General features: G+C 35.6%; 1 protein-coding gene across 1 annotated transcript in view; it reads right to left on the bottom strand.

Moving 5' to 3' along the window:
* SYCP2L (synaptonemal complex protein 2 like) overlaps window positions 1–4,943 on the bottom strand; it is a 67,718-nt gene extending 62,775 nt beyond the window's left edge. The window contains exons 1-4 of the mRNA XM_056823422.1: window positions 4,772–4,943; window positions 2,002–2,082; window positions 830–967; window positions 630–747 (exon numbers count right to left, since the gene is read on the bottom strand). Coding sequence (XP_056679400.1) covers window positions 630–747; window positions 830–967; window positions 2,002–2,082; window positions 4,772–4,777 — 343 coding nt within the window. The 5' untranslated portion in view covers window positions 4,778–4,943. The remainder of the gene's footprint in view (window positions 1–629; window positions 748–829; window positions 968–2,001; window positions 2,083–4,771) is intronic.
* Window positions 4,944–15,559: the final 10,616 nt, after the last annotated feature.

Raw genomic sequence — 15,559 nt, 5'->3', positions numbered from 1 at the left:
TTATTTGATGTCTCCATTGCCCATTCCTCCAGTAGATTGTAAAGGCATTTAAATGTTTGTTTAATTGAATTGAAGGATGTATATTCAATTTTCTACACAAAGTCAATGGAAAAATGAGACTTGCTCTAAGGATTTTGTTGTGGAATCTGGCAATATTTATCAATAAAAAAGGTACCCCAAAAGTTGATCATCCTGGCTTAAGGGATAGGAGCTAAAATGGTGATGCCCACCTCTACCTTTCCTGCCCAGGGTCTCACATGTCAGAGGCAGTACTCCAACTCAGACCTTACTGACTTCAAGGTCAGCTCTCTAGCTGCTTTGCCATTTTATTGTCTTGGTGTTGGATTAACTATAATTCACCACTTTCGTTTTCTTACATGAAATGTAGGCAATGAGCATCCTTCTTTCTCCTTGAAAATGATGTTGAAAGTAGTAGAAAAAATAACACATCTTTTAACACAATAGCTAAGCAAATTAATTCTTCATTTAAGGAGGGTTGAGGAGAGAAAAGTGATATCTAGAAATGATGTTGTGATGTAAAGACAAAAGATGTAAGACTTAAAAAAACCCAACAGCCATCTCCCAACACCATGCTGTTACGTGTAAACAGGAAAAGAGGACACTTATCTTTGGGACCAATCCTTGTTGAATTAATAATTGCTCATCTTCTTTCCTATTCTCTGTGAAGAACCTCTGAATACACTTCAGCAACAAGGAAACATACTGGAATTCATTCTTGTCCAACTCCTGCATTTTCATGCCACAATAAGGTTAATGGGGCTCAGATAAGATTACATGCTGGCATTCTAACTTCTAAAACTTGACTTGCCTTATTTATCAATCTGTCAAGATGGGTTAATAGGAATTTGTTGTATTTTTGATTAGAAGAGTTCTCATTTTGCTGCAAATATTCTTTGATTTTGTCAAATCCACGACCATGAAATGCATCAATTATAAGTGACTGCAGCTGGAAAGATAAGTTTGAAAACCACCTTTTCAACAAAGTTCATTAATGCAGACTTGAGTTTTACATAAAAACTGTTGTGACTAATAATCTAGTATAGAGATAATTTAAGCTAAAGATAAGGTAGAAGTGAAACAGAATTCCAGAATTGAGGGTTTCTTTTCAGTTGTGTCATGATCAATGATTATTCTAAATAAAACTCAATTTTAAAAAAGTCTTAAGGTCCTTAGAAAAGTAAAAATTGTCAAAGACAACATACTTACTCTCCTAGAGATATTACTGACTTATGAAGGAGAGAAGGCTGGTTCAAAAGCAATGTGATTATAGATAATAAGAAAATAATGTTTAGGAAATAGCATCATTGTCATATGTAAATTGGGAATTTTTGAGCTTATACCTGGTCTTTGGTGGGGGGGGGGGCGCTGTGTAATTCACTCACACACATGCCCTAGTCCTTCATTTCCTTTAAAAGTCTGAATATGCAGGGGCAGCTGGGTAGCTCAGTGGATTGAGAGCCAGGCCTAGAGACCAAAGGTCCTGGGCTCAAATCTGACACTTCCTAGCTGTGTGACTCTGACCAAGTCACTTAACCCCCATTGCCTAGCCCTTACTGCTCTTCTGCCTTAAAACCAATACACAGTATTGATTCTATGAGAGAAGGTAAGAGTTTTTTTTTTTTAAAGAGCTGAATATTTGGTGCCCTTCACGTGTTATGATGCTTTAATTCTACAGCTGGAATTACAAGACTGGTTTGTCATGTGAATATGACTACTTGAATATTTCCCTACTTAAACCTTATAACTACATTTGTTTTAGCAAAATTTAGCAAACATTAAGTTAATACTCAATAGTCTACATCTAAAATATATACATTATAAATCACAATTATTTTAATTTCACTAAGTCCAATTATTGTCTTAACCTCTATAGTGTGAAAGTCCAATTTGAAAGTAAATGCAAGAATGCATATATAAAATGAACATAACTACTTTACATAGTAAGTATTGGAGAGAACACAAAACAAAGTTTATCTTTACAGAGAACTCAGCTGGTACAGACACACTCTTGGCCTCTTCAGTGATGTTATATGAAGGAGCTTTCTCATTCTCTACCTGTACCTGATAAAAAGAAGTTTTTAGTTTTTATTTAATAACTTTTCAAACAGTAAGACAGATTATCATTATTTTAAAATAATTCATATTTAAAGTTTATAGTTTTAGTAGGAATAATAACCACTTGTTAGCTCAAAACCTTTTTATAGGACTAAGAAAAAATTATAATTTTTTAAAATTAACATTTGTGAGGGAAAAATTTTAACAGAAATAGTAAGCCAAAATAGTTCAAATGTGATTCTCTGAATAAAAATCTAAAACTGAGGATTAAAAACAATTTATCATTCACGAGGAAAATTAAAATGATTTAACAATAAAGCACTTCTTTGGAGTTACCTCCTTGCACAGAAAGGAGGAAGAGGGCCGGGAAATTTAGATAGGGCATTCAATTTGTAGTTCACCTGGGTTCAAATATTACCTCAGACATTTACTGACTGTGTGACATGGGACAAGACCCTTAACTTTCCAATGTCAGTTTCCTTATAGGTAAAAGGATGGGGCTGGGGGTTAGAGGCCAGAGACAAGATAGTGGATAAGGTACAGGGACCCATCTTATTTCTACCAAATTACCCTCTAAAAAGCTATGTTAGAACACTTTGAAATGAATTCTGGAACAGCATAACCCACAAAAGAAAAGGTAAAGTAATTTTTTCAACCCCCAAGAAACTTAGAAGGCTGACAGGAAGGATCTAGTGCACCTGGGTGGAGGTGGAGCATAGCTGAAGCAGCAGATAAGGCTTTTGGAACTCTCAGCCATAGATGGTAAAGAGGGTCAAGACAACTGTTCAAAAGGAGATTACAGGAATCCCTTTGCTGGCTCTGAGTGCAAGACTCTTTTCTCATTGCCCATACAAAGAACTAGGTTACAATCCTGGGACACAGAGGAATTTATGAGAAAGAACACTATCCACATCCAGGGAAAGAACTGTGGGAGTAGACACGCAGAAGAAAAACATATGATCAATCATGTAGTTTGATGAGGATATGATTGAATTTGGGCTTTAAAAGATCAGTATTGCAAATATGAATATCATGGAAATAGATTTTGAACAATGATACATGTATAATCCAGTGGAGTTGCTTGTCAGCTCCATGAGGACATTATAAAGGAAAACTTTTCTGATATTCTCAGACTGGAGCTCCATTAGATTGGCAGTTATGACAGAAAAGGAAAATGACAAAACTTAGAGGGGATGTGGGAAAAGTGAGACACTAATTCTCTACTGGGAGAGTTGTAAACTGATTCAATCATTCCAGAGATTAATTTGAACCTATGTCCAAGAGGCTATAAAACAAAACATACTCTTTAACAAATTAACACTGTTACTAGGTTTGTATCCTAAAGAGATAAAAACCAAAAAAGGGAAGGACTCATACATACAAAAATATTTAAAGTAGCTCTTTTTTGAGGTGGCAAAGACTTGGAAAGTGAGGGGATATCCATCAATTTGGAAATGGCTAAGTTATAGTATATAATTGTAATGGAATACTATTGTGCTCTAAGAAATGAGCAGGAGGAACTCAGGAAAACCTGGAAAGATTTACACAGACTAAAGCAGAGTGAAATAAGCAGAATCATGAATACATTGTACAGTAACAGGAATACCTTACCAATAACAACTATTCTCAGCAGTCCAAAATTATCCCAAAGCACTCTTGATAAAAAAAAAATGACATCAATTTTCAGAGAAAAAAAAATGTCTGAATCTACATCAAAACAATCTTTTTTCACTTTCCTAATTTTTTTTTTCAGATTTGAGTTTCCTTCCACAAAAGGAAAATATGGGGAAATGTTTTGCATGATTGCACAAGTAAAATCTATATGAGATTGCTTACCATCTCAAAGGGGGTTGGGAAGGAGAGAATTTGTGACTTTATATTCTTTGGAAAATGTTGGAAACTGTTTTTACATGTAATTGGGGAAGAATAAAATTTAATACCAGAAAAAAAAGATGCGGTTGATGGGTTGTAAGACTCTTTTCAGTTCTAAGTCTATGATTCCAAGGAATCCACACCATTTTCAAATTTCCATTAACATTGATCTACAGCAGTTCTCAACATCTTTTATGTAAGTTGTCTTAGCAGCCTGGTGAAGCACATAGATGCTTCTTCAGGATAATATTTTCAAATACATAAACCACAGGATTAGAAAGCAAACAATGTTGAAGTAGTTATCAAAATACTGTAAAAAAATATTTACACATGCCAGGTTAGAAATGTCTGGACATTATCATACTCCTTTTATCACAAGCCTTTTTTTAAAAAAAATCATCATTTTTGCTTCTTTGCCCTTATCTAGACTGCTAAAAAATTTTAGCAAGCAAGGTAAAATGGATTTTCTTCAAAAAATGACAAAAGGTTTACTATTTCCTCAGCTAACAAGACCAAGAAGATCTCACAAGTTATACAAAGATCCAGGGTTTGTTGACTCATCTAGAATTTGAATCCAGTACCTCATAAATTATACAGTGCTAGTACATTGTTCTGCACTACTACATGCAGTTTAGCAGCTAGAATTTGTCCCACCCTATAGAAACTAAACTATGTTTATGTCCCATACCGCCAAGGCAGAAAATCAATTCCTTTTCTCCTCTAGTTCAACACACCCCAGCTAGAAAGGAGACCCTGGCCAATTCTTCATTGTGGCTAAGGTAGAGTAGTGGCTTCAGCTCTGCACCCTCCCCACAGCACTCACCTCCATCGTTCAGCTCCGCTACCAAGAGTAATCCTCTCAGCCTCAGAGGACATTCAGCACTAAGATAATAAGAGGCAGCTGGTCCAGCCCCGCAGATTTGGCACAGCTGCAGCTCTGGGCCACGGGACTTCTGACCTCCGTGGGTCACGTGTTTGGCCCTAAGGAGCCTGTGGGCCGGGGGACTTCAGGAATCCAGCCAGCCAAGTAATTACTTCCTCTGCTCCTCCCACCTCCCTCCAGGTTCTGGAACCACAGGCTCTTGGACCCTCAAAGCGATGACTTCTAGATTCCCAAAGGCAAACCCCAGGACAAACTTATGAACCAAGTAAAGTCTTGAACCAATTTTGTGTGAAAGCCTTTTTTTCTTTTCTTCTTCCCCCCCATTAGGTCAGCAGGAATGCCAGCAGAAGACTCAAGAGCTGTGGGGTCCCCGTGCATTTTATAAGTTTAGCCAGAGTCAGTCAAGGCACTTGGCCAAGCTCAAGAAAGAAGAAGGTGCAGGTAATTAGTGTTACTCTGGGGAAACAGCTGAGTGAGCTACAGGATAGCTACAGAGTAGGCTGCCTTAGAAAACAGGAAAGAGGTAACAACAAGCATTTATGAAACAATAATTAATCCAAATAATCAACATTTATGGAGCACATTGTGATTAGCAAAGCCCTTTTATATATGCTATCTCATACGAACCTAACCACAATCCTGTGAAGTGTGTTTTTCTTATTTCCACATTAGAGATGAAACTGGGCAAGTGACTTGCCTAGAGTCACAATTAATGATGTTGGAGGATTAGGAACTAAGATCTGCAAGTCTTTCTACATGATTAAGGGATAGTATGGGATACAAAGACAAAAAGCTAACACTCCCTGCCTTCAAAGAATGTACATTCTATGAGATTAGATAGACAGACAGATACATAGGTAGATAGATAGAAAAAAGAAAAAGAAAAAAGTTAATTCTGGGGAGTGTTCCATAGTAACTATGGAGATCAGAATAGGTTTCTGTAGAAGATGGAATCTTGATCTGAACTTTGAAGGACACTAAGAATTCTATTAGGAATCATGGAAAAAGAAATGCTTTCTAAGCATTCTGGACAGTTACCTGTCCCAGTAGTATATGGGTAATTTGCAGGCAGGTCCAGTTGGCTAGAATGTAAACTATGTGAAGGGAGAGTGAAACTAGATTATGAGGGGCTTGAAAAGCCAAGCAGAATTTGTATTTTATTTAAAAAGCAAGAAGGAACCACTGGAGCTTCTTGGACATGAACTGATGAGGCCAGACCTTTGTGTTTTGAGTATACTGTTTTGGACACTTTTGCAGAGGATAGATTTAAGAGGAAAGAGACTGGAGACAGTGATACCATTGGGGAGGTGCAGCATTATTAATAATCCAGGTGGGAGATGGTGATGGTCTACACTACTAGGTAGTGGACTCTTGAGTGGAGAGACCTGAAAGGATAGGAAATATACTGTGGAAGCAAACCCCACAAAATTTAACAATTGACTCAGTGTTGGGGAGAAATAAAGAGTCAAGGATGATTGGCAGGTTTGTAAAATCTGGATGACTGACAGGATAATGTTACCCTTAGCACAAATAAGAAAGTCCATAAGAGGGGAATACTTTAAAAGAAGAGATGATTCTTTTTTGAACATGTTGAGTTTGAGATTTCTAAATATAATTTCTAAAATTTAGATTTCTAGGTTAAATTAAGAGCATATTTTTGGGAGACATGAAAAACATTCAAAATTATGTGTGATTTGGAATATATATTTTGTCTACTAACTAGATACTATATTTAATACATGTAGGCATATATACTTGATTTTCTTCATAATCTGTGATTTCATTGGGTGTAGATATCTTCCAGGGTGGAAATACCCCCTATAGATACAATCCTAAAGCTCATCTGAATCTATAGTCCAAGAAGTGAAGTGACTTTCCTACTGTCACAAAGCCAATATATATCCGACATGGGACTAATTCAGGTTTTCTTAACACTAAGGCTAGGCCTTTACCTAATATGCCATCTCTCATATTTTCCACATATATTCCATATACATATATATTAAAATCTAAACCCAACAAAGTATTAAAAAATCTTATTTTCCTGCTTTCGTGTTGCATTATTGGGGCTGTATTCTATAGAGATCATATATAAAGCAAAGGGGAAAAGTCAGATTACATACAGATTTTTATCATTTCTCCATAATATACAATAAATATAAAATAATAAAATTGTTATCATTTGTATTTCAAATGGAAAAAATGGAAACACAAAGCAGGGAAATTATATACTAGAGGAGAAAAATGAACAAAATTCCAGTTATTAATTTTAACACTGACAATAACTTTGTACTTTGTCTTATTTAGAAATTTACCATTTTCATAAATCTTAAGGAAAATAATGAAAAAAAAGATAATTTTGTTATATTCACTCTTTTTATTTATTCTTATTTTTGTGCTCTTCATTTTCCTTTGCTTTTTTGGAAGCTTTTTTTTTACATAGAAGTAATCTTGTGCAATATTAAGAAAAAAGCAGTTTCTTCAGGCAATGAATGAATTGACTAAATATTTTCTATTCAGATGCTCTGGATTTTATAATGCTTGGTTTGAACCTAGAACCAGTGGGTTTCTAAAAGCAGAATTAATTGAAACAATAGATGTTGTCTATCTTCCCAAATGGATTTTCACTAATATTTACTTTTTAAAATTATGCAATTTGGGATGGTATTAATCAGTAGGTTTTTTGTTAATAATGATGTAGGCATGATGATGGCAGAGTAATCCAGAGTAGTTCTGTGCCACCATGAAAATCTTCTCTGATCAAAACTAAAATATCACCACAACACAGGAGTGAAAGAATCAAAAAGGAGATAGAGTGAAACATCTTACAAGAAAAGAAAAACCCAAAAGCACAGGGCAGAGTTTCAAGATAGGACAATCAAAGGTGTGCCTAACTGGATCAAGTACACAACCCCTGCCCTGATCAAGTTCAGAGTGAGATCAAAAGCTTACACCTAAGCCTGAGGCAAATCTTTAAGCTATTAACATAAGGGTCAATTGAATCAAGAGGAGGAGCAGGCTCTCAGAGCCCTCAGCCCATCACATCACCACCACCCCCCAAGCTTACCTGTAATTAGATAAGAAAAACGAGCAAACAACAAAAAATCAGCTAACTCTAAGGAATTTTTATGGAGACAATAAGCAAGGTACAGATACATAAGGGGACAGTGAAAGCAAAGAAAACACACACAAAGTACAAAAGAAAAATATGGATTGGGACACAGATTCTAGAAGAACACAAAAAAGACTTAAGAAACCAATTAAGAGAGGCAGAGGAAAAGTAGGGAAGAGAAATGAAAGAGAAAGAAAAGTGGGGAAGAGAAATGCAAGAAGAAATGGAACAATTGAAAAAGGAAAACCAAAAGCTGACAGAAGAAAATCTGGCCTTAAAAATCAGAACTGACCATCTAGAAACTAATAATATCATGAGAAATCAAAAAACAATAAATCAGAATCAAAAGAATAAAAAAGAGAGGAAAATATGAAATATTAATAAAACAACTGACCTAGAAAATAGATCTAGGAGAGACAATTTGAGAATTATTGGACTCTCTGAAAGCCATGATAAGAAAAAACTTTGGACATCATATTACAATAAATTTTCAAAAATAACTGCCCAGAGATCCTAGCTAAATTCAAGAGCCATCAAGCCAAGGAAAAAAATTCTTCATGCAGCCAGAAAGAAACCATTCAAATACCATGAGCTACAATCAGGATCACAAAGGACTTAGCGGCTTCTATATTAAAGGATCAAAAAGCATGGAATATGATATTTAATAAGGCAAAGGATTTGGGATTACAACTCAGAGTTGCCTATTCAGCAAAACTGAGTATATTCTTTCAGGGGGGAAATAGACATTCAATAAGATAGAAGGTTTCCAAGCATTCCTGAGGAATAAACCAGACCTAAACAAAAAATTTGAAGTCTAAATATGAGACACAAGAGAAGCCCCAAATGGTCACTAAGAAAGAGAAAATTTAAGGGACTCATTAAGGTCAAAATGTTTATATGTCTACAGAAAAGAGATTTTTCTTTAATTCTCAAAAATTACTCAGTAGTAGAGAAGATAGAAAGAATTTACTCACAAAGAGGGCTGATTGGGGGCAGCTGGGTGGCTCAGTGGATTGAGAGTCAGGCCTAGAGACAGGAGGTCCTGGGTTCAAATCTGGACTCAGATACTTCCCAGCAGTGTGACCCTGGGCAAGTCACTTGACCTCCATTGCCTAGCCCTTACCACTCTTTTGTCTTGGAGCCAATACATAGTATTGACTCCAAGATGGAAGGTAAGGGTTTTAAATTTTTTTTTAAATAAAAAAATAAAAAGAGGGGTGATTATGATGATATGATATATATATAAATGTGATGAAATGATATGTATGTATGAATGATATGTATACATATGAATTATATATAAAAAAATCAATCAAGGGCTGAAAGAGAGGGTTTCACTAAGATTAGGGAAGGGAGAGATAGGATGGGGTAAATATAACATAAAGAGGCATGAAAAATCATTATAGAGAAGGAGGATAAGGGTGGTCATGGGAAATACCTAAACTTTACTCTTCATAAGTGACTCAGAGAGGATAAAACAAGTATACTCAGTGGGGTACAGAAGTCTATCTTACCCAGAGAAGTAGAAGTAGAATAAGTTAAGGGAAGAGAGAGATAATTAGAGAAAGGAGGAAGTTGGGGGAGTGGACAAAAAAAGTAAAAAAAAGCAAAATATTGGTGAGGAGGAACAGAGAGAAGGGGAATAGAGCAAGATTTAAAGGGGATACCATAGATGGCAACACACAGTAATCATAACACTAAATGTGGATGGGATTAAATCACAAAAAAAAAAAAAATAGAAGCAGATAGCAGATTGCATTAAAAACCAAAATCCTACTATATGTTATTTACAAGAAACACATTTGTGACACAGTGACATACACAGAATAAAGGTAAAAGGCTGGAGCAGAATTTATTATGAATCATCTAAAGTAAAAAAGGCAAGAGTAGCGATCATGATCTCAGACAAAGTTAAAGCAAAAATAGGTCTGATTAAAAGAGATGAGGAAGGAAATTATATCTTCCTAAAAGGTACTATAAACAATGAAGTAATATAAATTCTATACATATATGCACCAAATGGTATAGCATCTAGATTTCTAAAGGAAAAAATAAAGGAGCTCAAGGAAGAACTAAACTATAAGACCATACTGGTGTGGGATATCAACATTCCTCTTTCAGAACTATATGAATCAAACTGAAAAATAAGAAGTGAAAGAAATACTAGAAAAATTAGAGTTAATAGCTATCTGGAGAAAAATGAACAGGGATAAAAAGGAATATATGTTCTTCTCAGTAGTACCTCAGATATATAAAAAGATTAACCATGTACTAGGGCATAGAAATATTGCAAACATATACAGAAAAGCAGAAATAATGCAACTTTTTCAGATCACAATGTGATCAAAATTATAATTAACAAGGGTCCATGGAAAGGCAAATTTAAATTTAATTGGAAACTAAATAATCTAATCCTTCAAAACTGGTGGATCAAAAAAGAAATCATAAAAATAATTATGGACTTCATTAAAAAGAATGACAATGGGGTGGCAACATATCAAAACCTATGGGATACAGCCAAAGCAGTACTCAGGGGAAAATGTATATCTCTGAGTGCCTATAACATCAAAACCAAGAGGGAGGAGATCAATGAATTGATTTTTCAACTTAAAAAATTAGAAAAAGAACAAATTAAAAGTCCCCAGATAAAGGGCAGCTGGGTAGCTCAGTGGATTGAGAGCCAGGCATAGAGACGGGGGTCCTAGATTAAAATCTGGCCTCAGATACTTCCCAGCTGTGTGACCCTGGACAAGTCACTTAACCCCCATTGCCTAGCTCTTACCACTTTTCAGCCTTGGAACCAATATACAGTATTGATTCCAAGACAGAAGGTAAGGGTTTATTAAAAAAAGAAAATTCCCAGATAGAAACTAAATTGGAAATCCTAAAAATTAAAGGAGAAATTAATTAATTTGAAAGTAAAAGAACTTTTGAGCTAAAAAATAAGACTAGGGCCTGGTACTTTGAAAAAACAAATAAAATAAAGTACTGGCTAATCTAATAAAAAAAGAAGAGAAACAAATTGACAGTATCAGAGGTGAAAAGAGTGATCTCACCTCTACTGAGCAAATTAAGGTAATTCTTAAGAACTATTTTACCCAATTATATGGCAGTAAATATGACAATCTAGGTGAAATGGGTAGATATTTACAAATATATAAATTGCCTAGATTAATAAAAGAGAAAAATAGAATACTTAAATAATCCCATCTCAGAAAAAGAAATTAAACAAGCTATCAAGGGACTTTCTAAGAGAAATTTCCCAGGTCCAGATGGAATCACAAGTAAATTCTATCAAACATTTAAAGAACAACTAATCCTAATACAACACAAACTATTTGACAAAATAAGCAAAGAAGGAGTCCTACCAAGTTATTTTTATGACACAAATATGATACTGATACCTAAGCCAGGCAGACTGAAAACAGAGAAAATATAGACCAATCTCCTCAATGAACATAGATGCAAAAATCTAAAATAAAATTCTAGCAAAAAGACTATAGCAAATTATCATAAGGATTATTCACTATGACTAGGTGAGATTTATACCAGGAATGAAAGGATGGTCTAATGTTAGGAAAGCCATACACATAATTGACCATATCAATAATCAAACCAACAGAAATCATATGATTTCTCAATAGATACAGGAAAAGACTTTGACAAAATACAATACCTATTCCTATTGAAAACAATAGGAAATGCATGGAAATGATCAAATAAAATACTATAAAATTAAAAAAAAAGAAAACAATAGGAAGTATAGGAAAAGAAGGGCCATTCCTCAAAATAATAAACAGTATATATTTAAAAACATCAGCAAATATCATCTGCAATGGGGACAAGTTAGAAGCCTTCCCAATAAGTTCAGGAGTGAAGCAAGGATGCCCATTATCACCTCTGTTATTTAGCATTGTACAGAAATGCTAGCAGTAGCAATTGGAGAAGAAAAATAAATTGAAGGGATTAAAGTAGGCAATGAGGAAACTAAATTATCATTCTTTGCAGATGATTTGATGGTATACTTAAAGAAACCTAGAAAATCAACTAAAAGATTAGTGGAAATAATTAACAACTTTAGCAAAGTTGCATGATACAAGATAAATCATCAGCATTTCTGTATATTTCCAACAAAATTCAGCAACAGGAGTTAGAAAAAGAAGCTCCATTTAAAACCACTCTAGACAATATAAAATATTAAGGAATTTATCAATTAAGACAAACACAGGAATTATATGAACACAACCACAAAACACTTCACACAATTAAAACTAGATCTAAATAATTGGAAAAACATTAATTGCTCATGGGTAGGATGAGCTAACATAATTAAATCAACAATCTTACCCAAATTAATCTATTCAGTGCCATACCTATCAAATCACCAAAAAACTTTTTTATAGAATTAGAAAAAAAAATAACAAAGTTCATCTGGAAGAACAAAAGATCAAGAATATCAAGGGAAATAATGGAAAAAAAATGTGAAGGATGGGGGCCTCACAGTACCAGATCTTAAACTGTACTATAAAGCAGTGGTCATCAAAACAATACTGGTTAAGAAATAGAAGGGTGGATCAACAGAATAGAGTAAGACTAAATGACCTCAGCAAGCTGTTGTTTGATAAACCCAAAGATCAGAGCTTTGAAGACAAGAACTCACTATTTGACAAAACTGCTGGGAAAAGTGAAAAACAGTATGGGAAAAATTAGGTTTAGATGAACATCTTATACCCAATACCAAGATAAATTCAGAATGGGTAAATGACTTAAATATAAAAAGTGAAATAAATTAGGTGACTATAGAAGGGTATACCTGTTAGATCTGTGTTAAGGAAGGAATTTAAGACCAAGCAAGAGATAGAGGACATTAAAAAATATAAAATGAATGACTTTGATTATATCAAATTAAAAAGAGTTTGTGCAAACATAACCAATGCAACCAAAATTAGAAGGAAAGCAACAAAACTGGGGAAACATTTTTTATAACAACATTCTCTGACAAAGGTTTAACTTCCCAAATATATAAGAAACTAAGTCAAATTTCAAAAAATCAAGCTGTTCCCCAATCAACAAATGGTCAAGGGACATGAATAGGCAGTTTTCACATGAAGAAATCAAAACTATTAATAAGCATGTGAAAAAGTGTTCTAAATCCCTCCTGTTTAGAGAAATACATATAAAAACAACTCTGAGGTACCATCTTACACCTAGCAGACTGGCCAATATGGCAACAAAGGAAAGTGATAAATGTTGGAGGGGGTGTGACAAAATTGGGACACTAATATACTGCTGGAACAGCTATGGATCCATTCTGGGAGGCAATTTGGAATTATGCCCAAAGGGCTTTAAAAGAATGCCTGCCCTTTGATCCAGCCATACCACTGCTAGGTTCATACACCAGAGACAATAGGGAAAATACTTGTACAAAACTATTTATACCTGTGCTCTTTGTGGTGGCAAAAAAATGGAAAATGAAGGGGTGCCCATTGATTGAGGTATGACTGAACAAATTGTGGGATCTGATGGTGATGGAATACTATTGTGCTTAAAGGAATGATGAGCTGGAGAAATTCCATGTGAACTGGAAAGACCTCCAGGCATTGATGCAGAGCTAAAGGAGCAGAACCAGGAGAATGTTGTGTACAAAGACTGATACACTGTGGTACAATTGAATGTAATGGACTTCTCTTCTAGCAGCAATGCAATCATACAGGACAATTCTGAGGAATTTATGAGAAAGAATGATATCCACATCCAGAGAAAGAACTGTGGGAGCAGAAACTCAGAAGAAAAACATATGATCGATCACATAGTTCGATGGTGATATGATTAGGGTTTTGATATTAAAAGATCACTCTACTGGAAATATGAATAACATGGAAATAGGTTTTGAACAATGATACATGTATAACCCAGTGGAACTGCTTGTCAGCTCTGGGTGGGGGAGGGGAGATGGTTGGGGGAAAATCATGAATCGTATAACAATGAAAAATATTCTAAATAAAAAATGAAGAAGCATATTCCAGAGATAAGAATAACCTAGTCCCGGTTACAGTATAGCACAGCACATGAGATAATAGTACTGCTCCAGGAGATAGGAGATTAGGGTTCTAATCATGATTTTATCATGTTAAAACACATCATAGCATGAAAGTTATTTACGTTTTCTAGATCACAATTTGACTATGAGAATAAAATAGTCTCTGATTACAACAACAACAAAAATGATGTAGAGGTGAATTAAAGATTGTAGGCATAGGGTTGTGAAGTGGTGGGGTATATATATATGTGAGTGTGTGTGTGAGAGAGAGACAAGAGAGAGAGACAGTGAGAGTGAGAGAGAGAGAGAGAGAGAGAGAGAGAGAGAGAGAGAGAGAGAGAGAGAGAGGGAGGGAGAGAGAGAGAGAGAGAGAGAGAGAGAGAGAGGGAGGGAGAGAGAGACAGAGACAGACAGACAGAGACAGAGAGAGAGACAGACAGAGACAGACAGAGACAGAGAGAGAGGTGTTCTGTTGTATATCACAGGTTAAAAGGTTTTTTTGTTTATTGCTAAATCTAGGAGGTAGTCCAAAACCAAAAGGACTTCAAAGGCTATCTAGTCCAAATTGCCCATGGTTCAATTTTCACCACCCCTCCCTAACTAACTGTGTTCCATCAGCACATTAAATTTAAAGTTTAGTCAGCAATTTTTAAAAAAAACACCTATTTTGTACAAAGAACAGTGATAGGCCCTGGAGAAACCAAGGTAAAACTTAAGTCCTACCATCCTCAAGGAATTTATATTCCCCTCTGTAGTTTTCAAGGAATTTGTAGTTTCAAGAGAGTTTTGGCTGCTTTATTTTACTTAGCATCTTAAGTGGATTTGTGTGCCTTCACTTCTGACTTCTCATTTAAGGGTTTGCTCTCCCTGCTCCCCAACTCCACCCATTCAGCCTGAATTCTGAGAACCTGTCCTTCTGAGAACCCACTCCCCACTGCCCTGCCAATTCAGTCTCATAACCCTTATCTCTGTCACCTCCTTCCACTAGCTTCCTCTAGGTTCAGGATCTTGCTTGGGGAAATAGGTGTAGGGGAAAAGTCAGTAAGACCAATCAAGTTTCTCCAGGAAGGAAAGTTTCTCTTCACTTCTTTTGCAGGTAAGTGTCAGAAGGAATTCAGGACCTCGGACATCCCACTCCCATCCCTAGCACCACCACCACAAGCACCCCAACTCAAGGGAGAACATTTCGACTGAAATAGTTAATTCATTAAAAAAATTCTCAGCGAAACAGGATGAGCTTAGGTGAAGTAGAGTTTGGATGCACAAGAGAATTAACAGGACAAGAAAAGATGGGCTAATTCTCTTCTTATAGGAAGAGGCTGCTTGGCACCTGGAAAATGCTCACAACCAAAGAGAATGAGAGGCCTCTGTGCTATTGGACAGTCTCTATGGAAGTAAGAAGCAGGTATGCGCTCTACTAGATAGTTTGTGGACAGGTCCATTATTAGGGGCTTGGCTGCTTACTTCCATCATACTGCAAAAGAAAGTGAAGCCCTAGGGGTGTGTGCAAAAAACTTTGGTGGTAGGAAAATGCCAACTAATAACATTAGATGATGGCAGCACAGGGTCCCAAGGT

This window comes from Monodelphis domestica, chromosome 3, assembly GCF_027887165.1.
Source record: "Monodelphis domestica isolate mMonDom1 chromosome 3, mMonDom1.pri, whole genome shotgun sequence".
NCBI classification, from domain to species: Eukaryota; Metazoa; Chordata; class Mammalia; order Didelphimorphia; family Didelphidae; genus Monodelphis; species Monodelphis domestica.
Note: the sequence above shows the minus strand (reverse complement) of the source record. Positions and strands in the feature narration are given on the sequence as shown.